The 25,463-nt window shown below is 35.1% G+C and overlaps 1 protein-coding gene across 1 annotated transcript; it reads left to right on the top strand.

Moving 5' to 3' along the window:
- Positions 1–2,798: 2,798 nt before the first annotated feature.
- ANKRD60 (ankyrin repeat domain 60) lies at positions 2,799–10,786 on the top strand. The gene is made up of 4 exons (XM_051976648.1): positions 2,799–3,131; positions 5,698–5,828; positions 6,559–6,724; positions 10,486–10,786. Exons 1-4 carry the CDS (start codon positions 2,846–2,848, stop codon positions 10,761–10,763), a joined length of 861 nt encoding a protein of 286 aa, XP_051832608.1. The 5' UTR covers positions 2,799–2,845; the 3' UTR covers positions 10,764–10,786.
- The last annotated feature ends 14,677 nt before the right edge of the window (positions 10,787–25,463 follow it).

The following is a 25,463-nucleotide window of genomic DNA, read 5'->3' as shown; positions in this document are numbered from 1 at the left end:
TTGTGCTTCAGTTTTCCGCATCTATGAACCTGCTGTACCAATCAATCTCAGAGACTTGTTGCAAGAACTGGAAAGTATATGCTAAGTCTTATAAAATCTTAAAATTCCTTAGAAATGGACATGACTATTAAGATTATTAATAATAGATGATATTGAACCTTTTATCTACATGGCAACCCTCCAAGTACTAGACTGATAAAAATTTAAAGTTGAAATAAGGATTAATTCATCACATTATCCAATTATCAGAACTCTAATAAGAATTTTGATAAGTTAATAGACGATCTTCCAAAGATGCATATATTCTAACAATTCTCATTCTGCATAATTCTTATCTGTACATTACCTTAAGGTTTTACCCAATCAATATCTTGGAAGCCTTTGTCTTTTTTTTTTTTTTTTTTTTTTTTTTAAACATATGGGAAGTGGTACAGCACTCGGCCCAATTGTTCATGTGTTATTCTCAGTCCAACTGTTAAAACTCATTCTTGTTATACGGCCAACTCATTAACATAAGAAAATCTATCCCTTTCTCCATATCTAAATGATGTGTAAAAGAATTTTATATTTGCATTTATATAATTACATGTAAATATTTACACATTGTTTATAAATATACAACCATATTGATTATGTTTATGTACAAATATAAAATTAATGTGAATATAAAATTCAGTTCTTCCAGAAATCTAGTCATTAGTAATATTGGACAAGGATCTCATATTTAGTGTGCCAACAAACAGCAACATTGTTTATTGATGCTAAAAAAAAATCAATTTGATTCTTAACATTCCATGGTCCCCTTTTTCTACTACCCTATCACCATTGCTACAGAATTGGAGGCTGACACATAGCCTTTGTGAACCATTTTGAATAGTTTTTTCATGGATTGTTATGGACTGAAGGATTCATTTCTCTCTGTGTCTCTGTATCTGTCTCTCTCTTTTTCCCTTAAACACACATATACATGTGTACCTGCACATACATATATACACATATGTTCAAATATATTTTCAGACACTATGTAACTCCAGGCAAGACAACTCTGCTTCAGCCTTCTCATCTATAAAATGAGTTAGAGAAGAAAATGGCAAACTATTGCAGTATCTTTGCCAAGAAAATCCCAAATAAAGTTGTAAAAAAATTACAAATGAGATGAATGACCAAGCATCACTATATATATATATATATGGAGAGAGATACAAAATGGCTGGCACTGACTTTTGGGACAGCTTGTATATCAATATTGAACTCAAGATATATAACTTATACACACACATACACATATACCAATATGAAATATATGTACGTATATCTTACATATATAGTTAGATATATACAAAGGTATTTATAATTAAATATAAAAATGGAAAATTATTAAAATTAGTAGGTATGTTTGTGTCCATTCCTTATACAAAAGCTAACTGAAACTTTCAGAGTTATATGGCAAGAGGAGGTTAACCCTCAGGAGTTCAGGAATACCTCCATTGTCCATCTCTATAAAGATAAATATACCATCCCTTAACACTCACAAAGGGGTCTCTCTTTCTCTTGGTCATTGCTGGGAAAATTCTTGCCAAAATCGTCCTCAATAGGCTCAGACTTGGGGCAGCTAGGTGTTGCAGTGGATAGAGCACCAGCCCTGAAGTCAGGAAGATCTGAATTCAAATCTGTCCTTGGACACACCACTTCCTGTGACCCTGGGCAAGTCACTTAACCCCAGTTGTCTTAGGGGGAAAAAAAAAAAGGCTGAGCCTTCACCAGGAAGATAGTCACCTATCTACCTGCAGGTAACTTCAGAAAGAGCTGAGGTATGATATTGTTTATGGCCTGACAAATTGAGGATAAATTGAGGATAAAGGGGGAACACTCATAGACTTGAAGTATTTTGTGTTTTTCTTGGTCAAAGAATCCATCTTCCTGACTCCTCTGGATATAAGGAGCCCAGGGAGCTTAGAGGTAGCACAGGAGCTGGCTTTGGTATCTAGTGCCTTCCCAGCTCGGTGGTCGTTGGGCAAGACATGCTTTTTCTCCTAAATCCATCCCGACCTTCTAATGTGAGCATCAGCAATTGGTGCCACTCCAAGCCCTGAAGCCCGCTATTTGGGTGACCTTGGATAAGTTCTCTGTCTGGACCTCCGTTCCTTAACTTTAGGAACACCTGTATCAATACTGATCTTCTCATGCTTGGAATGGATACTCGTGACCTAAGGAGCACCTGAGTGGGAAAAGCCTTATTCCAGTTAGCAGGTGATTTTATTTTGGCCATTACAACTCAAAAAATTATGACACAGTGCAAGCAAGCACTTGATTAAATGAATTCTGCAAACATTTTGCGTTGAAGACATGAAAGACAAAAAAGAGCATACCTGTCCTAGAAAGGTTTACTGGGTGGGTGGGTGGGAAGGTTGGGGGATTCTTTTGGATTATTTGAATTATGTTGATAATATGGAGATGGAACGATGGGCCAAGAGATGGATTTCTTGTAACTCTATGGCCTACGATGCCACGTGGTTCCGCCGCGGCTCTGGTTGCAGCTCCTCTTAGCCCTCCCAGCCTCCGTCTGGGTCCGCAGCGGACGTGTGCCCTAGTGCTCTCCTCATAAGGCACAAAAAGGGAGCGGGGTCCCGTTGCCGATAGCAACGCGGGCGGTGCCGGCTGTATTTTGCTCTGCGCAGGCGCGGTGAGTCCCAATGTAGACTGAGGCTGAGGCCCAAGCTCGGGGTGGGGGGGGCTTGGGGGTCGGGGTCGGGGTCGGGCTCGGGGTCGGGCTCGGGGTCGGGGTGGGGGGTGGGGTGGGGCGGGGCCGCGGCGGCTGCGGCTGCGGCTGCATTTAAGCGCTGGCATGCTGGACCAGGGACCGCTTCCCGGGACGCTACAGTTCTCTCCAACGCTCCCGCGAGGCTTCGGACTGGGGCGCTCGCCCTGGAGACATACACGTTCTTCTCAGAGCCGGTCCCCCAATTTAATCACTAAACCTTTCACTTTGCGCGTGCGCCTGGAAGAGACTGGAGAGATGTACCGACTGTCCAGCTGCCACGGCGACACCACTGTTCGGGAGCTGAAGGAGGAGTTAGATCTGATGGCCGGGATTCCCTTCCACTTCCAGCGCCTCTTGTACCTGGACCAAGGTGTCGCCTCGCGTGGCCCGCCCACGGCTGACCCTTCTGGGAATCCACCCTGCATCTCCCCTGCGAGCATCCCCATCTGCCCCCCCACCTCCAGCCTGAGACCAGGACCACCAGTCCCCAGTCTTGGTCCTTGTGGGGCCACGACCTCCAGACCCCACTATCGCTTTGACTAGTCTTCATGGTCTGATGCCCACTCTCATCCTGTTTAGAGCCGAGACCCCAGATCCTGCTTTTTTTTGGGGGGGGAGGAGGGATTAGGGCCTCAAATGTTTAATCAGATCTCACCATCCTGTTCAAGTTCAGGATCCTAATTCACACGATGGCTTCCTTCACCCTAAGTGCCTCAAATAAATTTGAGCACCATGATTTTCTTCTTTCCTTGTTGCCAGGATTCTAGGAATCTGGGTACATTATCCATCCCCTCAACGAAATTGAAACAAGAGGCTTCAGGAAGCCTGGAAATTAAAAAAAAAAAAGTCTTTTGGTTCTAAATTGGGCCAGGGGAATTTAAGAGCTGATTTTTTCAGGGATGAGGACGTATTGAAGAGAAAGATGGATGAGCTGCAAAGTAGTTTTGCCAAATGTTTCATATATATATATATGAAAATATATAAATATATATGAATATATATATATATAGATAGATAGATAGATAGATGCAGACTTTTTTCTCTTTTAGACAATGAAATTAGATGAAAAATTTTTAAGAAGCCCTATAGGAGAAATTTTAATTTTACATTTTAAAACCAGTGGCATCTATTTTGGTTTCAAAACTTTTTACTTTGTTACTGATATTTTCCACTAAGTTGGTCTTTCCTGTAGTGTGGAAATGATCCCAGGAGCTCAAAAACTTTGGTAGAATTCAGCTGCTAGCCCTGCATCAGCTTGGAATGTATACTTGTATTCTAAGCATTCAGATGCTTATAAAACTCAAAAAAACCTTGGCAAGGAGGAAGCATTTACGCTTGATTAAAACAATTCAACAAACATTCAAGTTTGGGGATACAGTGACAAAATAAAAGAATACTTCCCATTTTCTCCAGGAGTTTATATGGGGTACAGAAGAAAAAGCTCTTGGATCCTTTGAAAGATATTGATGATGCTAATATGGAGGCAAAATGGCCTTTTGATAAAAGTATTGGACTTGGAAGTCAAAAGGCCCAGCTTTGAATTTAGGTTCTACCACTTACTAATTGTAACTTTGTGATTATGGACAAGGCACTTAACTTTTCTGATTCTCAGTCTTCTCAGATGTAAAAGAAAAGAGATAATGATTGTACTACTCATCTCACAGGGTTGTTATGTGAAAAATTCTTTGTAAACTTTAAAGTGCTATATAAAAAATCTTTTTGACTTAATATATTAATCAGAGCCAAATATCAATTTTAAAGATTTTAAAAAATACTAATAATCATTTGATTGTACTATTTTTCTCCCTTAGGGGAACATCAAGCAGTCTTAATATCAATCTTAATATCTTGTTTAGAGTTTTTGTGAAGAGATAGGGTCTTTATTCAACTTCATGATTATCCTCTGACACTATAAACAGGACCCTAATTGATGAGTGTGCTATTTCCTTATTTAGGAACATTAGCCCAAGTTCCTGTTAACATATACTTTATAGGGGGTCCTCAAACTTTTTAAATAGGGAGCCAGTTCGCTGTCCTTCAGACCATTGGAGGGCTGATCTATAGTAAAAACAAAAACTTTGTTTTGTGGGCCTTTAAATAAAGAAACTTCATAGCCCTGGGTGAAGGGGATAAATGTCCTCAGCTGCTGCATCTGGCCTGCGGGCAGTAGTTTGAGGACCCCTGCAAATTTTCATTTATAGAATATTGAACCTCATTCTTTTCATTTTGAAATTTATAACAATTGTATCAGTACGGGATTGATGTTTACTTTTTTGCTACTTATGAAAAAAATAGCTTGATACTTAAAACAAGAATATGGGGACATAATTAACTTTTAAGACATTTGCATTATAGTTGAAGGCAACAGTTCAAGTCTGAACTGTATAAAATAGAAGCGCTACTCTGACATCTGACATCCACATGTTTTGATTACATAATTACATGATCCACATGTCCATTACAAATTCAAAATCTGACAAATGCCAACATTAGTCATATTATTATACTTGGGGTAGACCTTGTGAGCATCCATTAAGATGCAAACATTTTTGGAAAATGCAGCATTGTTATCCCATTAGCTAATAATTGAATAATAGTTGATATTATGTGTAAAATAATGTATAGGAGAACAATATCTTTAAATAGATCCACTTTCAAAGGAGTCACTTCATATAATAATTTTTATTGACCTCTGAATCTTTCCATAGTATGGTTGACAATTTTTTTATTTAAAAAATGTCAGTTATATTTTATTAGGCTTTTGTTACTGGTATATGAACCAAATTACATTTTAAAAAATCTATAAGTACAGTAAAATCCATCCATCAAGTGGGATTTATTTACAAAATTCAAATTTTTATATCAAATATCTCCTTAGTTGCTTAGTCTGGTAAATTTATGCCTAATATTTTTTTTGTGGGGGAATTTTTCTGTAGGAATTTTGATGGATGATTCCACATTAGGGTACCATGATGTTGTTCCTGGTGGAATTGTTTCATTGTGTATTTGGCATCAGGATGGATGGCAAGAACTTGTTTTGGCTGCTGTGGAAGGGGACGCTAGTAAGGTGTTTTCAAGCTTCTTTAAATGTTATTTTTTATGAAGCAAATATAAATTTTAGAGAAGTATATTTTGAAGTTTTTTCTTAAACATTTATATCAATTAAATACAGAAGAATGTCTTCCTTGTTAACTAAATGCTATGTAATATTTTTGTTCTAATTCTTGATTTGACCTGCTTTCCCTTGAGTACCCAACAAGTTTTCTTCATTTTCTCAAAACATATCAGTATTTCCTAAATATTTACATAGTATTATGCAAATTAAGACAGGTGGCACAGTGGATAAAGCATTGGGTCTGACAAAAGAAAAATCTGAGTTAAAATTCAGGCTCAGACACTAAATGTGTGACCTTAGACAAGCCATTTAATGTCATTTGCTTAAGTTTCCTCCAAATGAGGATACTAGCACCTAATTCTTGTAGTTGTTGCAAGGATCCAATGAGATAATATTTGTAAAGCACTGGATAATGTTTGTAAAGCACCTTATACATAGTAGATGCTATTTAAATGCCAGTGATTGTTATTATTTTTAGTGCCACTTATTCTTTTCAGAGTATTTTCCAAGTTTTTATTTAGGGCACCATGCCTTTTTATTGCCATCATGTACCTTGTTTTCTAGAAACTGCTGGATAGAAGATTTAACATTTCCCCTAATAAAGTGTATCTGAACTTAATAAGTATTCTTAGTTTTTTATATAATTTACTTATTGCATGGTAATTCCATTTTTTCTTGCCAGCTATCTTGTTTAGGTGTTACTGAAGACTCTCTATACAGAACTCCACATTCTTTACGTTTGAGAGCAGAAAAATATAAAGAATGGATAGCTGACAGAGCTTTTGTGGCTCTATATATCACAGCACATAGAGGCCATGCTGACGCTGTACGTTTTCTCCTAGAAAATGGTAATATCAATACCTCAAAAGCTTATAATTTACCTTGTTTAATTCTTAGTATATTCATAAGACTCTCAAGAAGGGGCAATAAACATTAAGTATCTATTATGTGGCAGGTACCATGTTAAGCACTTTTCCAATATTATCTCATTTGATCCTGACAAGGATCTACCTGTAAGGTAGAAGTTATTATGATCTCCTTTTCAAAGAGGACTTAAAACAAAAAATAAGATAGGTGTGATGACTGCGCTAGCACCCAGGACACCCCAGAATTAGCCAGAATCAGGATAAGCAAAAGTCCTTAGTCTTTATTCTTGGTCTTTAGATGGAGGATTGAACAGGATGGAAGCAGAATCTCCACAACTGCCTTCTTACTCATCTACGGCTAAAGAGTGACTCTGGCACCCCCTAGTCCCTCCTACAATCCTCTGTATTCACCAATCATTGAGCCAGCACAGCATATGCCCATAGAGTATTGTCCAGTCAGTAGTTAGCCTCAAGTGCTCAGCAGTCCTGATCTCAGTGCATTGACTCAATAGTTTCAGCCTTCTACAGATAGGAATATTTTGGTTGTTCTATTTTATATATCCTGTTGTTCAGTCATATTTTACTCTTTTTGAAACTGTGGACTATAGCTCACCAATACAGTCCATGGGATTTTCTTGGTAAAGACAACTGGAATGGTTTGCCATTTCCTTCTCCAGTAGACTAAGGCAAATAGGATTAAGTGACTTGCCCCAGAGTTACACAGGTAGTAAATGTTTGAGGCAGGATTTGAACTCAAATCTTCTAACTCCAGGAAACAGTATGCTGTCCACTGAGCTATCTAGCTGCCTCCATCTTAATATCCTATCTTTCCATTAAAGCTCTACCAACTCTACCCCTTTTTAACACTAATAATTTTTCTAATCTTCTGCATATCCTTTACTTTGTATGTTGAAGAGTAGCTTTTGAGACCTTGGGGGCTCCTAAGTATATATACCAACATTCATTTTAACTCTGACCCTGAAACTGCCCACCTTGGATATCTGATTCAGTACCTTCAACCCCAACCCAACTTCAACTCCATCATCTCAAAATATTTTGATGTTTTTAGCAGGGAATTTTTGTTTTGTTTTGTTTTTGTATTTTTGGCACCTAGCACAACACCTGACACAAAGTAGATATGTAATATGTGTTCACAGATTGAAACAAATTCCCTAGCATCTACCACAGTGCCCTATGCACACATTATGTACTTAATGGGTGAAATTAGAGCTCAAAATTTAGCTTTGCAATAAAATGTATAAGCTTATACATCATTTTATATTATAGTTATATATTAGAGATGAAAGCCCAATGCATTATAAATCTAGACAAATGGTCTAGGCTCAGTGATGTGACCATGCCAAGCAATCCTTAACCATTCCAGAAGTGGTGGAGTAGAATTAAAGACATAATGAAGCAGAGTATGTTTTCCCCAAGATCATTTGCTGTATAATGGTCTTGAATTTTTGTTTTTGGTTATTTTTTCAATTATGTCTAACTTTTGTGACACCATTAGGGAATTTTCTTGGCAAAAAAATACTGGAGTAGTTTTTCATTTTCTTCTCTAGTCATTTTATAGATGAGGAAGCTGAGACAGATAAAATGGCTTGCTTGGGTTCACATAGTAAGTATTTATACCCCCATTTTGAGTTTAGGAAGATGAATTTTCCTGATTTCAGGCTATTGTGCCATCTAGCACATTTAGCATCTAGGATCTTGGATCCAGAAGACCTTGCTTGTAATGGGCTGAGGCTTGAGTTGATGCACTGAGGTCCCAAGCACATGAGGCTAAATAGTAATTGGACCATACTCTATTAATATATAAGCTTGGAGAAAGAATGGCCCCTCCCCCCGCTCTTTGTGCAAGTCCTGATGTGTTGTATAGGAAATGACGATTTTGGTGGGTGGAGGCAGGGGAGTGGAAAAGGAAGGGGAAGGAGAGACTTTTGGGATTGCCATTGCGACAACCTTTCTGTTCAGAAATGGTGGGCCTCCACCCACCAAAATCGTCATTTCCTATACAACACATCAGGACTTGCACAAAGAGTGGGTGGGGGCCATTCTTTCTCCAAGCTTATATATTAATAGAGTATGGTCCAATTACTATTTAGCCTCATGTGCTTGGGACCTCAGTGCATCAACTCAAGCCTCAGCCCATTACACTTGCTTAGAGTTTTGCCTTTCACACTTAATAATTTCTCCACCCCTAGACCAATCACACTATGATTTCTTGATTTCTTCATCTTTAAAATAAGAGTTAATTTTTGAACTTCCTATATTAGGGGTTTATAAAGAGAAAGTGCTTTGTAAGTTTAAAGTATCATATAGATAAGTTATAATTTTAAAAAATGACTATAATGAGCATAATAGAAAAGATTCCTAGATTTGGAATAAGACTAGAGTTTCCATCCTATGAGTGATCTTTGGCAAGCCACTTCCCATCATTTCTGGCTCCAATTTTCTTATTTGTAAATTATGATTTAAAATTTGATGATCTCAAAGATAATTCTTACTTCTAAATTCTGTCTACCTGTGATCAGAAGATAATTATATTTTCTATCCACTTGAACTTTGTTGATTTCCACAATGTTAAACCTTTTGTATATTACTATTCTAGATTTTTACTTTTTTTTTTTTTTTTGCTGAGGCAATTGAGGCAAATGACTTGCCCAGGGTCACATAGCTAGGAGGTGTTAAGTGTCTGAGGCCAGATTTGAACATTTGAACTCAGGTCCTCCTAACTTCAGGGCTGGTGCTCTAACCATTACGTCACCTAGCTGTCCCAGATTTTTTACATTTTAAGATAAAATAGGCATTTTCTCAACCCACAAGACTTTGATGCATTTGAAATTTTGGTCATATCTTAAGTAGAATTTTCATAATTGTTTCATAGTGAAACTGATTTAAACTCATGCAAAATTTCTGGCTGACTTTTCTTTTTGGAAGGGCTGAGTAGAATTACTGGTGACATCAGCATTATAAGAACCTATTTAAAAAACTCCTACAAATGAACAAAACCAAGTTCAAATGTGTGCCTAGTTTATGTGCATTGTTTTAAGCATTAAATATAAAATTTTTATTGACTACACCATTCTCCCTGACACCTCCCCATACATACCTCAACATCTACTATCATGCCTTCTACAGAGAAGACTCAAATTGAATAGAATTCTGTGTAATTGGTACTTTATTCTTGTTCAATTGTTCAGTCATGTCCAATTCTGTGTAAATCCATGGACCGTATTTGTCCATGGACTTTTCTTGGCAAAGATACTGATATTGTTTGCCATTTTCTTCTTCAGTGGATTAAGGCAAAAAGAGGTAAAGTGCCTTGCCCAACATCATATAGCAAGTAAATATCTGAGGCTGAATTTTAACAACTTAGCCCTTCCTAACTCCAGGCCAGTGCTATATCCGCTGAGACACCAAGCTAGCTACCTTTTTGTTGTTTATTAACCCCTATTAGGTGTCCACCTCACCGGAGGTGAGCAGCAGGCCTGTGACTTCTATGACTTGGCCCTGTCTGCAAGGAGCTCACAATTTTATTAAGAAACATATTGATTAGTGTTATAGTTTTGCTAATCTTAAAAGAAGACATTTTAAAAGAACTTGCATACTTGTTCTGTCTTTCCTGTTTTTCTAGAATGTATCACTGAATGTGCTGTTTTGCATTGTGGGTTAAAAAAGCCAAACAGAAACAAACAAAAACAAACTCTGCTATATGGTCTATTTATTTTTTGCAGGTGCTAATTGTCTGGCCAAAACACCGGTTGGCAGAACTGCTCTTCATGTTGCTGCAGCCATGGGACATGTTAACTGTATAAATCTCCTTCTTGATTATGGAGCACTTCTCGCTGAGAAGGATTTAAAGGGAGAATCGCCAATAGAAATAGCGCGCCGCTTGAAGCGTAAGCGGGCTACCCATACACTCTACCTGTATCACGTCAAGTTGAAAAGAGCAAATCTTGGAGTCTTCAGATCAAAACCTCGTCACCACCCTTCTGAAAAGGGCAAAATATAAAGTCTCAAGTCTCACTCTCAAAATTTTGAATGCCCGTGTTTACTTTAGGAAATTTTAAAAGTTCAATCCAAGGAAGTGCCAATGGAAGAATTCCAGTTAAAGACAGTTATCATTAAAATAGACAGAACTTTAGAGGCCTTCTGCCTCTTTCCACACTTTCATTTTACAGATGAGAAAATTGAGGCTGAAAATGTTTGAGACTTGCCCAAAATGATCCAGATATTAAGAAGCAATAGAGTGGGGAAAAAATCATGGATTCAGTCAGGAGACCTTGTTTTGAACCTCTGGCTTTACACTACTAATAATTTGACCATGGACAAGCTATTTAAACTTTCGGGCCCTCAATTTCCTCATCTGTAAAGTGGTAATAAAATCCACTCTATCTAGCATGGAAGGTTTTTTTGGGGAGTGAACAAAACACATCAGGATTAGAAATCAGGTTTCCTGACCCCTCACTTCAAGATTTTATCTAATGTGACACTACTCTCTTAATTTGGTTCAAATACCAAATTAAAGGTAATTTGGCTATGCATGAGAATATCAGAAGCATGTTGATTGTAGTAGATGTTTTTTATGTTCTGTTTAATTATAGAATTTCAGAGTTGGCATTTTGTAGTCCAACTTCTCAAGCATATAACTACACACAAATGACAAATAGTGTGTTGCCTTCATTATTTTTTGATGCTGTTTCTGTGGTCATCCTGTATGACTTGGGGGAAGGATATAATAAACAATTACCTTTTTTCCCTATGTACATCATTTAGTAAATGGAAATAGTACATAAGTTATTTTGAACATTATTACTGCTATAACAGCTCCAAGAGAGGATCTATTATTATGATTCTATTTCTAGCGTAACATCCTGGTCAGCAGACCTTCTGCTATTTATTAACATCTCATAAAACTGTGAAAATTGTTTCTCTTTTCTGCATGGGATTTTGTGATATTGATAAAAATTGGCCCATGTAGTAGAAACATATACATGTTTCTGTGAAAAGAGCCTCCCCAAAATATAGAATCATTACCTAGGGACTAGACCTGTGATTCTACTGATTTGGGGGACTCCCAACATGGGAAAACTCCATCAACCAATTCAGTTAAATATTTACATCCTGATAGTGTCAGTAATGTCAGTACTGAGTGACTTGTTAAAGGTCAGATAGCCAGTATATGTCAGAAGCAAGATTTAACCAAAGTTGTCCTGATTCTGAGGCCAGCTCTCTATCAGCTAAACTCTACTGCTCCTGCAGGATCATTGAAAAATAGGAATCAAACCCATTCTTTCTATAACAAATCTAGGGATCTGTCATATTTTGGCAGAATGTCAGTAGATGTAATTTAAGTTTGTCCTTGTGACTAAATATCTCCCAGGATACCTAACAGTGAATTGAGCATAAGAACAAACTGTTATATAAATGGGAGCCCATAAAACATACAATTTTGCTGATGCCAGGGGATCCAGGTATTTTATCTTCCAAAAGCTAGCTTTCTAGGGACATAGACTTTCTCTTTCACTTCTGAAATATTCCTGTAATAGTCTCCTGTAATATTCATCTTCTTTCCACTCCCTTCTAGAAGAACATGTCCACTCAGACATTTAAAAGAGACAAATTATTTTACTGCACTGCAAGAGTATCTTGGGTATAAGTAGGTACAGTAAAAAGAACCTTATTCATTGCAGCATAACATAGATTTACACATAAATGATTGATATTCTCATTAATGCTCCTTTTCAAATCTGTTCTCATTCTCCTAACCAAGAGAGCTGAGAGAAATAACCTTGCTCACAAGTTAGGAGTTGCAAGTAATATCCATCTGCCTTGGTCTCAGGTCCACCACTCCGCGTGATCTTATGGAGAAAAAGGGGTGCTGGCACACCTGCAAAACTGTAGAAGTCAAAGTGTGGAAGAGCCTGGAGTCCTTGGTGTTCCCGTGTGTTATAATGCCTGGAACCGTAGATGTATATCATGAAGTAAGTAGAGTTATCATTTGCAACATCCCTCCAGCAGTGACTTTCTTCCTCTACCCTTTCTCCTTTTCTCTATAATAGCTCATGCAAAGTCATGCTCCATTGGCAAAGGCCTAATGTAAATGATCAACCTTGTATATTCACACTTCCAACTTGCTCTCCTCTCTCTTGTCCTGTCCTGCAGCTTATATTCTCAAAGCCAAACAGAGAAAATTAATTAACCTTAAAAAATTAGCTTCTGCTTGATGAAAGATGACTATTTTGTAGGATTCCAAGATGGAAAGAGCCTTAAAATCTTGTTCAAACCCCTAGTTTTGTAGAATGAGTTCCTGAGATGCTAAGTGATCTTAAGATCACTTAAATTAGTGATTAAGATCAATTAAATAGAAATCCTAGGATTCAATCCCAAGTTTTAGAATTCCAAATCCAATATTTTTCCATTATACTATATTGCCTCTACATCTACATCAAAACAAAATTAGAATTTTTCCAAGAAACTAAGGTAAAGTACAAGGAACAAATTATTAGAAATAAAAGCGTTAACTGAGTCCTAATATCTGAGCCCAATTTTAATGTCTAAACAAAAATTGGCCAGAAAAACTATATATTTTCTATTTTTTTCTTTTCTCCTTTCAGCCTTGTTGGATACTAAGGAATGATACTCAAACTAGATAGATTTTGGTTGGTTCCACTAGTGGAATCTTTAGTTCTTTTTTCCAGAAATTACAAAAAATAAAACCCAATCCTGGAACATTTTGATTATCCTACTTTCTCCTACTCCATGATTCCCAATCTTATTGATCTTTGGATGTGGACTCCTTAGTCGTCTTGTTTTGATGATTGCAAATATGCTTCGAAATTCCACAGCCACCCTGATTCTTCCAGGTTCTTCCTGTCCTTTAATTTGTCCCCTTAATATTATTCTTAATATCAGACAATTTTACACTGATCTAACTAACAACCTCTTTATGCTAGGACTCTGGGCCTTGAAAATCCCACCTCTGTCCCTGCTTATCTCTGACCCTGTTCAATATGTCTCAGTAATATTCACCCAAATTTCAAGGCTTGCCTCTACCTTTCCATTAAGCTTGACTTTTTCATTTATTCTAAACTCACATAGGATTATAGAAGTGAATGAACCCCAAAAGATAATCTAGTCCAATCTCCTTTTATGGAATGAAATAGGCCCAGAGATATAAAATGACTTTACTAAAGCTACTCAGCAAATTAGTGTATGTATAAGACATAATACCAAGCTCCACCACACTGTCATTGTATTGCTCTGCTGTTGTATTTTATGTACACTTTAAATGATAAGATGACTTGAATATCAATGTATTTCCAAGGCCTAGAAAGCAAAATGAATTTCTAGAAAATATAAAAATATGGTTGTGTCTGAACTGTTGTTTTCTTTCATTTAAAAAAATTATTTCCCCCCTAAAACAGGATAGTGTGTTTATGAACATGGCAAAAACTACTTAATTTTTTTTTCTCTCTTAGATTTGGAAATATTTTTGACTGAAGAAGAAAATTCGATTAATTTGACAGAAGAATGGACAGTACTACAATGCATTGTGGAATCTGCTTCAGTTATTGAATTTTCCAGCAGAGGGCACTGTAGGATCAGTCAATATTCAAATAAACACCGGTTTTTATAAATGCATTTTAAAATGCTACTTATTGCCCTTTATGTAACATCTTAAACTTCAAAAGGTCTTCATAAGTTAAAGAACTTATTCTTGGGAGAAAATATGCATTCAGTGGTGTCACTTATACTAATTGAAGTGTGTGTTTTAAAAATGCTTTAAGGGTTACAAAATACTTTTCTTATAACCACTCTATGAGGTAGATAATATGATATTACTATCTCCATTTTATAGATGCAGAAACCAATGCTAAGAGAAGTGAAATGAGGTGCCAAGGGTCATCAAGTTGGTGAGTTTGTAACACTATAGATATTTCATTATAAGACTAATGATTATTTTTCTTCTTTACACTTTAAGTATAGTAACTTTTTTCCCTCCAAGTTTTAATGTTGCAATGTAAGATTTTTTTTAAACAAAGGATGAATATGTGAGTATAGGTATATTGTATGAACATAGAAATTTACGTTTTAAGTATGACATGGACATAAACATATACATTGAAAATAAGAAGTTTTATCCATTATATTTTTATTATTGAAGTGCTCCTATGAGGTACAAGGGCTGACAGAACAAGTCCCAGATGGCACAGATTCCTGCTTGAATAGCCTTCAAACCTCAAAATTTAGATTACTAGGCCTTGTGACCTAAAAATGCTTTTTAGTTACTTGACCCTTATTGGAGCTCCATTGGAATGCTTTTCTTTCCCTTCCAATATAATCTATTAGGTTTGGTTAATTCATTGTTTATAACTCAGTGCTTATGAGATCAACCCACTGAATCATAGTAGGAGCTCATTAGCTTTAATCTTCTTCCTACCTACATTTCTAGACCTGTCAGCCTTCTTGCAAATGTGTTCACTTGGAAATATGGGAGAATGTGGAGGGATTAATGCAACCCATCCCATTATGAAAAAACGACATAATTTACAAGCTTTACTGAAAATGAGTCACTAGTATCAGAAAACATCTTTGGATATTAAAAAAGGCATCTAATTAAGAGTATCTTCATTAGTTTACGTAACATACATATATTCTTATTCTGTTTGAAATATATTATTGGCGCCATCTAGGGGAGGGATTGGGGGGAAGGAGGGGAAAAATTGGAACAAAAGATTTGGCAATTGTCAATGCTGTAAAATTACCCATGTATATAACTTGTAAATAAAAATCTATTAAAAAAAAAAGAAATATATTATTGGCTCCAAAAAGTGGTAGAATGAAAACTCTATTCTGATGAGGATTTTTTTCCTGTCTTTCCAAATAATTCTGCCAAAGATGATCTTTTTTGCTTAATTGAATTTTTTTTTGTCTTTTCCATTTATTCAGTAAATATTGTAAGATTTTTAAGGAAAATGAATATTGCTAGAATTCCAGTAGTTACATGCCATGTCTCAAAGGCTTTCTCCTATGAAAAACTTGTGATTTATAAAAGTACATATACATTTATGGAATAAATCCATACACAGAATATATAACATTTGTACATATATGTATCCTCATACACATATAAGTATATGTAAATATATGCATAAGTATATATATCTTGATTGTATCCAAAGAGAAGTTCTGGTAGAACTTTGATCCAAGATCAATTTCTTTTAAAAGAGGATAAAATCTTTCTTCTTTGCTTTAGCTATTATTAATATACTTCTTATGCACAACTTAAAAATAATCACAAAAATATGTGTAAATCAGTGACTCAACATTTATCAAAAACCTCTTGTTCATTTATGTCCAACTCTTTCTGACCCCATTTCAGTTTTTTTTTTTTGTTTTTTTTGTTTTTTTTTTTGGCAAAGATACTGGAGTGGTTTGCTATTTCCTTCTCCAGCTCAATTTACAAATGAGGAAACTTAGGGAAAACAGGACTAAGGGACTTGCCCAGGGTCATGCAGATAGTAAGGGTCTGAAGCAGAATTTGAACTCAAGAAGATGAGTTCTCTTGAGTTCAGGCCTGGTACTCTATCCACTGCACCACTTAGCTGCCAAGGGGAGTGAATGTATTTAGTTAGCTTAAAAAGATAAGTTGGAAGCATAAAAGGAATAAGAAAAGTAACACCTGGGAAAAATAGGATGGCAGAAAATACAGAATTAGTAATTTGACTGGAAATGTGAATGGAATGAATTTTCCCATAAAACAAAAGTGAATAGCAGACTGAATTAAAAGCCAGAATCCTACAATATGTTGTTTACAAGAAACACACTTGAAACAGAGAGATACATACAGAGTAAAAGTAAAAGGCTGGAGTAGAATCTATTATGCTTCAGCTAGAGTAAAAAAAAAAAAGTAGGGATAGTGTATCTTAGATCAAGCAAAAACAAAAATAAATCTAAGAGAGATAAGGAAGAAAATTACATCTTGCTAAAAGTACCATAGATAATGAAGAAATATCAATACTAAACATATATGCACCAAGTAGTATATCAGTCAAAATTCTTAGAGAAGAAGTTAAGTGATTTGGAAGAAGAAATAGAGAGCAAAACTATACTAGTAGGGGATCTCGACCTCCCTCTTTAAAAACTTAGATAAATCTAACCATAAAATAAGAAGTTAAAATAGTGAATAGAATTTTAGAGAAGTTAGATATGATAGACCTTTAGATAAAATTGAATGGGGCTAGAAAGGAATATACTTTTTTTTTTTTAGTAATACATAGCACCTATACAAAAATTGTCCATGTATTAGGGTATAAAAACCTCACAATCAAAGGCAGAAAGGCAGAAATAGTAAATTCATCATTTTCAGATCATAAAGCAAAAAAAAAAATTACATGTAAAAAAGGGCCATGGAAAAATAGACCAAAAAGTAATTGGAAGCTAAATAACCTAATCCTAAAGAATGAATGGGTCAAACAACAAATCATAAAAATAATAAATAATTTCATCCAAGAGAATGACAATAATGGAATAAATATGCCAAAACTTATGGAATGCAGTCAAAGCAGTTCTTAGGGGAAATTTTATATCACTACATGCTTAAATAAGATATAGAGAAAGAGAAGATCAATGAAATGGACATGCAACTAAAAAAGCTAGAAAAAGAACAGATTAAAAAACCCCCAATTAAATCTGATTGCTTGCTGTCTATGGGAGGTAGTAGAGCGGGGAAGGGAGGAATAAAAATTTAAAAACATGAGGTGTTTTGCAAAGGTGAATGCTGAAAACTATCTTTACATATATTTGGAAAAGTAAAAAGCTATTAAAAAAAAAGATAGGATGAGATAGATTGTAAAGGATTTTAAATACCAAACAAGAGTTTATATGTTAATCAAAAGGCAATAGGGAGTTACTGAGATTATCAAGCCAAGGAATGGCATTACTAAGATTTGTGCTTTAGCAATGCTGATTTGGCAGCTAAAAGATGATTTGGAAAGAGATAGACTAGATGATAGGATCCCAAAGAGGAGGATATGAAATAGTCTGGGTGGAAGAAAATGAGAGTCTGAAAAAGGGTATTTATCTATGAGTAGGAAAAAGAGAATTGAGTCAAGAAATGTTGAGATGGTAGGATTAATAAAAAAAAAAAACTTGATAATTGACTATGGGAGATCAAAGTGATTGAATAGTAGATAACTCTTAGATTGCAAGCTTGGATACTTAGAAGAATAATTATACCTTTGACATAAATAGAGAAGTTAGGAGGAGAGGGATGTGTTTAAACGTCAGTTAGTTCTGACGTGAGTTTGTAATGCTTATGGGACATCCAAATATATGAATATCAAACAGGGATTTGGAGATTTGGGACTGAAACTCAAAGGAGAGAGATATCAAAATAGGATATGTAGATTTGGGAGTAATCTGCACAGACATGATAATTTAATCTCTGAGAGCTGCTGAGATGAACATGAGAGAAAATATAATAATATGTACTTCACAAAACAGCATTCACCTTTGAAAGGAATGCAATTGTAATTACTATGGAAAATTGGACCTTCACCTCAGATAGGAAGACAGAGAAGTAATATCAGAAAGGAGGTGATGTTCTTTAGCAGAATACTTTTCAGAAAACTTAAAAGTATCATAGACCATAACTGAAAAGCATGAAGACACATGGACCCTACCCATTTCCACTTATTCAAGTTTGTTCCATCTTTGTAAAACTTTTCTTTGAGTAAATAGCTATTAAAAAGAGTCCCCCTGTTTTTTAAAACATCCTTTTTGTATATTTTTTAAGCTTATTTTTAAATTTGCAACAGGAAACACACTTTAAGTAAATAATGATATAGAAGGGACATATCTGATTGTACATCTCGAGAGCCTATGCTCTCATGGGTCAAATGCAAGAAGGAAGTCTTCCTTGCCATAGGAAAAATGTAAGCTATAAAAGCAGTCTCAAGATTTGAACAACTGAAGCAACGATAAAGCTAGCAAAAGGTGCCTCTTGAAATATAATGAAAATCAAGTGGTCATTTTTCTTCTCTACTTGTCAGGAAATTTAGAGGATAAGATTCTATTGAATTTCTGTCAGATGGAAATTAGAGTGACGACCTTATCCTCCTTATTGAGCACCAGACATCAATGACTCATTCACTGACACTGGAGGATAAATCTTTTGAGCAAAAACTTTTTTTTTCTTTCCCTAAATCCTTGGGTTGCAGATAGAGGGAACTTTCTAGTATCCTGTTTTTGTCTAAATTCAGATAGAAGGGACTAGTTCTGACTCTGTCTTTACTGCAAAAACATAATTTATATAGTGATGGATCTTTTCCCACTAAGTGGGAATATGGTGGTGAATGGGAAGTGGGAAGTAGCAAGAACTTTAGCTTGCAGCTTTCAGATCCTTGTAAAAGCTTTCTTTCCTAATGCAATCCTAAAGCTAACTATTTTAACAGTCTAAAAGAAGCAGTCACACCTTTGTGAATGGAGTAAACACAATGAGTACCTAAGAGTAGGATGAAAAACTAAAGTTTTGGCCCACCATTCCTACTTGCTCTCACCTAGGATGCAACCCTGTATATTCCACAGGATGGTGCAGTAGTTGAATCTCAGATCACTTCATGAATATTTGTATGCATAAATCAGGTGCCTCTGTGGGTTGAATCCCTGTAAGTATTGATTGAATTTGTTCCTGATAATAAACTGGAAGAATAAATCTGTTGTGAATTAAGGCAGATACAGAGTATGTTGCGTATAGAAAACATTTAAATTTAATTCATTGACCATGAAAGGAGAATAGTTTCACAACTGCACAAATTTGCTGATGAGATGAAATAGGGAGAGGGCAGCAACTACAGAGGAACAGAACAAATACATTCAAAATGATTTGGATAGAACAGGATTATGGGCTGATAAGTGACTTATGCAGTTCATTGCAGAGCAGCGTAAGGTAATGAGATTGGGGACTGTAAGTAATCAGAGTCTATGGCCAAAAAGAGAACTTCACAGAATACAGATAAGATCTTGATATGAAGTAGAAGTAATGAACACTTACAGATTTAAGGAATACAGACCTCCAAATGAAAATTTTCCTCTGAAGATAACTTACTAAATCAACAAATCTGAAGGTATTATAAGACACCTACTACATTTTCAGATTTTTGCTATACACTGTGTTAGGAATATACAGAGAAGTATAAGACAAGCCTTGGCTTTCAATATATCTGGGAGGGAAGACATGAAATAATAATAGGAAACAGTACAAGGTAGGCAGTTTGTAAGCAAGTGGTAAATGGTGGATAACAGCTGTTAAGTATGGGTATGATTCAAAAAAGAGGGAAATTGAAGGCTGATATAAGACTTCCTGTGAGAAGTGGAACTTCATCTGGTCTTTGGAAGGATAAGTAGAATTTAAATCAACGTAGTAGAGAATGAAAAGTTTTTCAGATAAAGGAAATAATAACATGAACATAGGCCAAAAGGTTGAAATGAACAATGACAGGTTTCTGGGATAATGTGAAAAGGGACTCCATCTGATAGATTTTAAGCTATTTACTTACCAGGAAAAAAACAAGTCATATCTAGATTAAAAAAAAAAAAAACAAACCCTCTCCTTCACAAATATGACTCATTTTGTGGTTTTGGTGTACTTGAACAGTGGAAAGAGAACTAGTTGGCCAGTCAAACCTGGGCTCTAGTCCCAACAATGCCACTCCAGTTTTGTGACTGGAGCAAGTTAACATACCTTCTCTTAGCTACAGTTCTCTTTTTTTCTTTCTTTTTCCAAAACTACTTATAATTCATATTTTTCAGTCATTTTTCCATTTAAGAAATTTGCTATAGAGAGAAACATGAATATAGGTAAGCACTAAAACATCCAAAAATTGATATAAAATTGATCTTTTATAATCTTAACATGAAAGATAATGATTTTATTTCAAGGACCTTGGCACGATTGTTTGATCTGAAAGCCTGTTGGAAAAATGAAGGAATGCTCAAAATTCTTGTTTAGAGTTCCATTCCATTCAGTCCTTTTTTGTTGATTTAATTTTTAAGTTTGATATCTTTTGTCCCAATTACCTTCATTTTGGAATATTTCCCTTTTTTCTTTTCTAGCCAATTAATCAATCAGCCAATAAATAAACATTTATTAAATGTCTATTTACCAAGAACTATATTAAGTATTGGGAAAAAGGAAACAATCTCTACTTGTGAATATATAGAATAAATATGAAAGTAATACATATAAAACTAAGCAGTTATGTAGAAGGTAATTTTTAGGGAGACCTTAGCAGTTGGAAAGATAAGGAAAGGCTTTATAAAGCAGATAGTTCTTGAGCTTCTTCTTAAAGAAAAGGAGATGGTAAAGTAAGGAAGATATTGAAGTATGGAGACTGGAGGAGGAATGTGTGTGAAGGATATATGAAAGGTCATTTTGACTAGAAGTGACCCATTCCTTGTATCAAATAATCAAAAAAGAGTAAGGGGGAAATTTGGGAAAGGTTAACCAATACATCAATTAGAGGTGATATTATACACAGTATTATGTACTTATAGTCTGTCTCTGCAAATTGAGGGACACACATTGTCTAACCTCTTCTTTAGGGATAAACTGGCTCAAAATAACAAAGCATACAATTTTTCTAAAATTATTATCTGTTTTTCTTTCTATTTATATTTTTTTTCATTCTTGAGAGGTGATCTAAGACAGGAGTTTTTAGCTTTTTTATATCATGGATTCTTTTGGCAGTCTAGAAAAGCCAATGGGCAGCTAGTTGACAAATTCTTCCTGAGTTCAAAGTTGGCCTCAGACACTTCTTAGCTGTGTATGCCCCTGGAGAAGTCACTTAAAGTTGTTTGTTTCAGGAGAAACAGAGAAGGAGGAAATGGCAAACTATTCTAGTATCTTGCTGAGAAAAAAACCAAAATGAGTACAGGAAGAGTCAGATGAGACTGAATGACAACAAATTATGGACTCTTCTCAGAATAATTTTTTAAATGCATAAAATAAAATACATAGTGTTGTGAAGAAAACCAATCATTTTTAAATATGTGGTAGTTTTTTTTTTAAGTTTTTAACTTTACTGACTTTCTTTGTATCCCTAAGCACAGTGTCTGGAACATATTGATAAAGATTTGTTTTACTCCCTATGTTTTTTTTTTTTTTTCTTGGTGGTGTTGAACAGATCCAGGATTTTGCCATCTATAATTGATTTATAACCTAAAAGCATGGGAGGTATGGATGATATCTAATTCTTTGTCCTGTGTTCATTAGTTGATCAAAAACAAGTCAACACAAATGATCAGAGCAATTACAGAATGTAACTATAATCTAATCCCTACTGCAGTTCTTATCAATAATCTTTATAAAATTCCTTACCTGGCCTATGTTCAGAAAATGTCTGGTTGCTCACCTATAAAGGAGGTGTACAGAAATTAAGATCAAACACTATAAACACCATATAATATAGAGGGTTTTTTTTTAGTTAGGAAAAGGGGAGAGCTTCAACTGAGGTTTGGGTTTTAAGGTGAACTATGTGTGTTTTTTAATAATGTAAGGATTTGTGGAGTATGGTGTAAATTGTCCATCTTCCTGGCCCCTAATGCTCCTCAATTCCTATGTTCATGTACTTTGCAGTAAATAAAATAAATTCAAGTTATAAATACTGTATTTGAATGAGCTTTACTCAGCTTTTTATCAGTAAGCTGCAGTACTTGCTGTAGCAGCATTTTCCTTATGAGTTTTTGGAATAGTAGGCAGGGATGGCAGGATCTTTTCCTTTTAAGTTGGTTAAGTTATGAATTATGCATGTATTGTTGTATTGTAGTGATAAAGAACATAATTTTTTGAAAGGTGAAGAATTGGAAAAGCCCAGGAATTGCCAGCATGACTTTATTTTTTGATTTCACAATGTACTATCCTGTGTGGTGCCAACAGCTATGGTAATAAACGAAGTAAAATCTGACTTTGCATTTTATTATTTTCCATTTATATCTTGCAAAGTGCTTTATCCTCATTATTATTAGTTATGCCCCACAAAAACTCTGCAAGAAAAGTTGTGTTAATGTCTTCATTTTCTGGATCAAAAACTGAGTAGAAGTCATAATAATTTGTCCAGTGCTATTCTTTAATTGCAAAGTATGGTCCTCAAAAAGAGGCTTTAATTCTTTTTAGGCTACCAAGAAGTTATTTAATAAGTAGTTACTGTTAATGGACTGAGTATCACTTAGAGACTAGGACTACAATTAAGCTGCCACTGTAGGGTGGTGAATTGGGAGACAGACAAGTTAATAATAGTAAAATGAAGACTGATATGTTAAGCCTTGCTGAGCTGGACAGAATTATTTGTACTTAAGTAATTTACCTGCGTGTTTATAATATTTGCCCCAAGATCTCCTTGCATTGTAGTGAAGTACATTTTCACTCCAAATGTGATGACTCAATATGGGAACTTGAAGAATTATTACATCATTGTTGGGGCCAAGAATACAGTCCCAAAGTTATAGTGCAAAGTTGAAAAGCCCCTTTTTTCCTTGGTGCTAATAAATCTAAATTGGATGTGAGGGCAGTTTAGGGTGCTCTGGGCATTTCATTATAGGACATTGGATTGTTAGTTGGGAAAATGAAAGAGAAATCCTGTGGTCTCAATTGCTAATGTTTGTCCCATTGGTCTTTAAATGTAAACATCATAAACTGTTGTCCTTTATCAATTTTCTTTACTTCTTAAATCTCAGCTGCAACACACTTCAACTTTCACTTTCTCAGATAGTGAATTCCATAGACCAGCACATCCTGTGAAAAGTATTTCTCTGTATCTATTTTATGTAAAAGGGATGAATGTTTTAGGGATGATTTCTAGACCATTTTGTGAAAATCAAGGCAAAGAGTTAAAACTCCTACTTCTCAATAGGGTAGAGGAGGATTACCATTTCTGTCTTACTGTGAGACCAACAACATATCCTGTTCTGAGGATTGAGAACAAATTAAAACTAAATTAATCAACCCCTCTATATTTTAGGTGGTTTATTAAGACATTATTTATTAGCTTTTGTAACATTAAGGAAGATGTTTTTCTTTTTCTTTTTCCATTGAGGGAGGAAATAGAGATACCCATAAAGTTAGAAAAATAAGAAGTATAAGAATCATTCCAAAGAGTAAGAGGTTAATAAGCATTCAGAAAAAAATACCCAGTAGATTGATAATCTATATTAGAAGGACTAAAATTCTCATAAAAGTAAAAAACCTAAAAAGCCCTTTTTTTTCCTTATTGTCCAAGTTTGGAAATTGTCCTCCAATGCCAAGTAATAGTTTTCTTGTGTTAGATGAAACCAGAAAAGTTTTTTTTTCTTAAGTAAAAGAAGGAAATAGTTTAACAATTTTATATAACAATTTATATATCTGGAGTTGAGCTTTTTAATTTGTTTCACTGATTTCACATTAGGGGGACATTTTCAACTTATATAAGGCAAGGTGCTACTATACAATCACCAAAAATAGGAGCTAAATTTTGAGAGTGGGAAGTTAATAGCTGCTACTATTGACCATAGGAAAAGTAACTTTTTCTCCTTTATGAGGAAGGCATTTGCACATGAGAGCTGGAAGAAAGAGCTTTTTTGCCTGGTATTAAGGGCTAGCTTGTCTGATTGTCTTTGAAAGAGAGAGAGTGTGAGCTAGAAAAATAATAACAAGAATAAAAGGTCAAGAATATCAAGGGCATCAATGATAAAAAAAAAAAAAACTTATGAAGGAAGGTATGCTAACAGTAACAGATCTCTAACAGCAATATAAAGTGTGGTAATCATCAAACAATCTGTTATTGGCTAAGAAACAGAGGGTTGAATCAGTGGAATAGATTAGTGCAGTAAAATGACTATGGTCATCTAGTGTTTGATAAATAATAAAGATTCAAATAAGAACTAAATAATTTCTGGGAAAATTGAGAAGCAGTTTGGCAGAAACTATGTATAGACTAACATCACATTGTATGACAAAAGGTCAAAGTGGTAATATCATAAACAAATTTGAGGATTATGGAATATTTTACCTGTAAGATCTATGAATAAAGAAAGAATTTGTGATCAAATAAGCTATAAAGGGCTTGTGCCAGATATAAAATGGATAATTCTGGTTAAAAAAGTTCTGCATAGACAAAAACAAATGCAGCCAAGAATAAAAGAAAAGCAGAAAAGTGGGGGAAATTTTTTGTGGTAAGTTTCTCTGACAGAGGTCTCATTTCCCAAAAATGTAGGGAACTGATGATGGTCAAAACACTTTCCACACAAATAAAGTCATATCTAAACAACTGAAAAAATATCATGCTCTTGGATAGGTCAAGCAAAGATAAAAAAGGTGACAATACATAAACTAATTTATTTATTTAGTGCTATACTACCAGTCAAACTCCCAAGAAACTATTTTACTGATCTAGGAAAAAATAACAGAATTCATCTGGAAGAACAAAAGGTCAAGAATTTCAAGAGAATTAATGAAAAATGCTAATGAAGGTGACCTAGCTGTATCAGACCTAAAACTATTCTACTGATCAACTATTCTATTTCTTAGCCAGTACCAAATGGTATTGATGACTGCTTTATAATATAGTTTTAGGTCTGGTGAATAAATTTCAATGGCTATTTTACATTCTGATTATATGATACCAGGGCAGTTCTCTTTGATGATTTCCTAGATGTTTTTTCCCCATGGTTTTCA

Source organism: Antechinus flavipes, chromosome 2 (assembly GCF_016432865.1).
Source record: "Antechinus flavipes isolate AdamAnt ecotype Samford, QLD, Australia chromosome 2, AdamAnt_v2, whole genome shotgun sequence".
In the NCBI taxonomy this organism is placed as follows: domain Eukaryota; kingdom Metazoa; phylum Chordata; class Mammalia; order Dasyuromorphia; family Dasyuridae; genus Antechinus; species Antechinus flavipes.
Note: the sequence above shows the minus strand (reverse complement) of the source record. Positions and strands in the feature narration are given on the sequence as shown.

What these genes read in the sequence shown, in the direction of transcription:
- ANKRD60 (XM_051976648.1), top strand. Translation starts at nt 2,846, where the DNA reads ATGCTGGACCAGGGACCGCTTCCCGGGACGCTACAGTTCTCTCCAACG. An exon ending in CCTCTTGTACCTGGACCAAG is followed by an intron (nt 3,132 to 5,697) that starts GTGTCGCCTCGC and finishes ATTTTTCTGTAG; the next exon opens with GAATTTTGATGGATGATTCC. An exon ending in TGGAAGGGGACGCTAGTAAG is followed by an intron (nt 5,829 to 6,558) that starts GTGTTTTCAAGC and finishes TTTTCTTGCCAG; the next exon opens with CTATCTTGTTTAGGTGTTAC.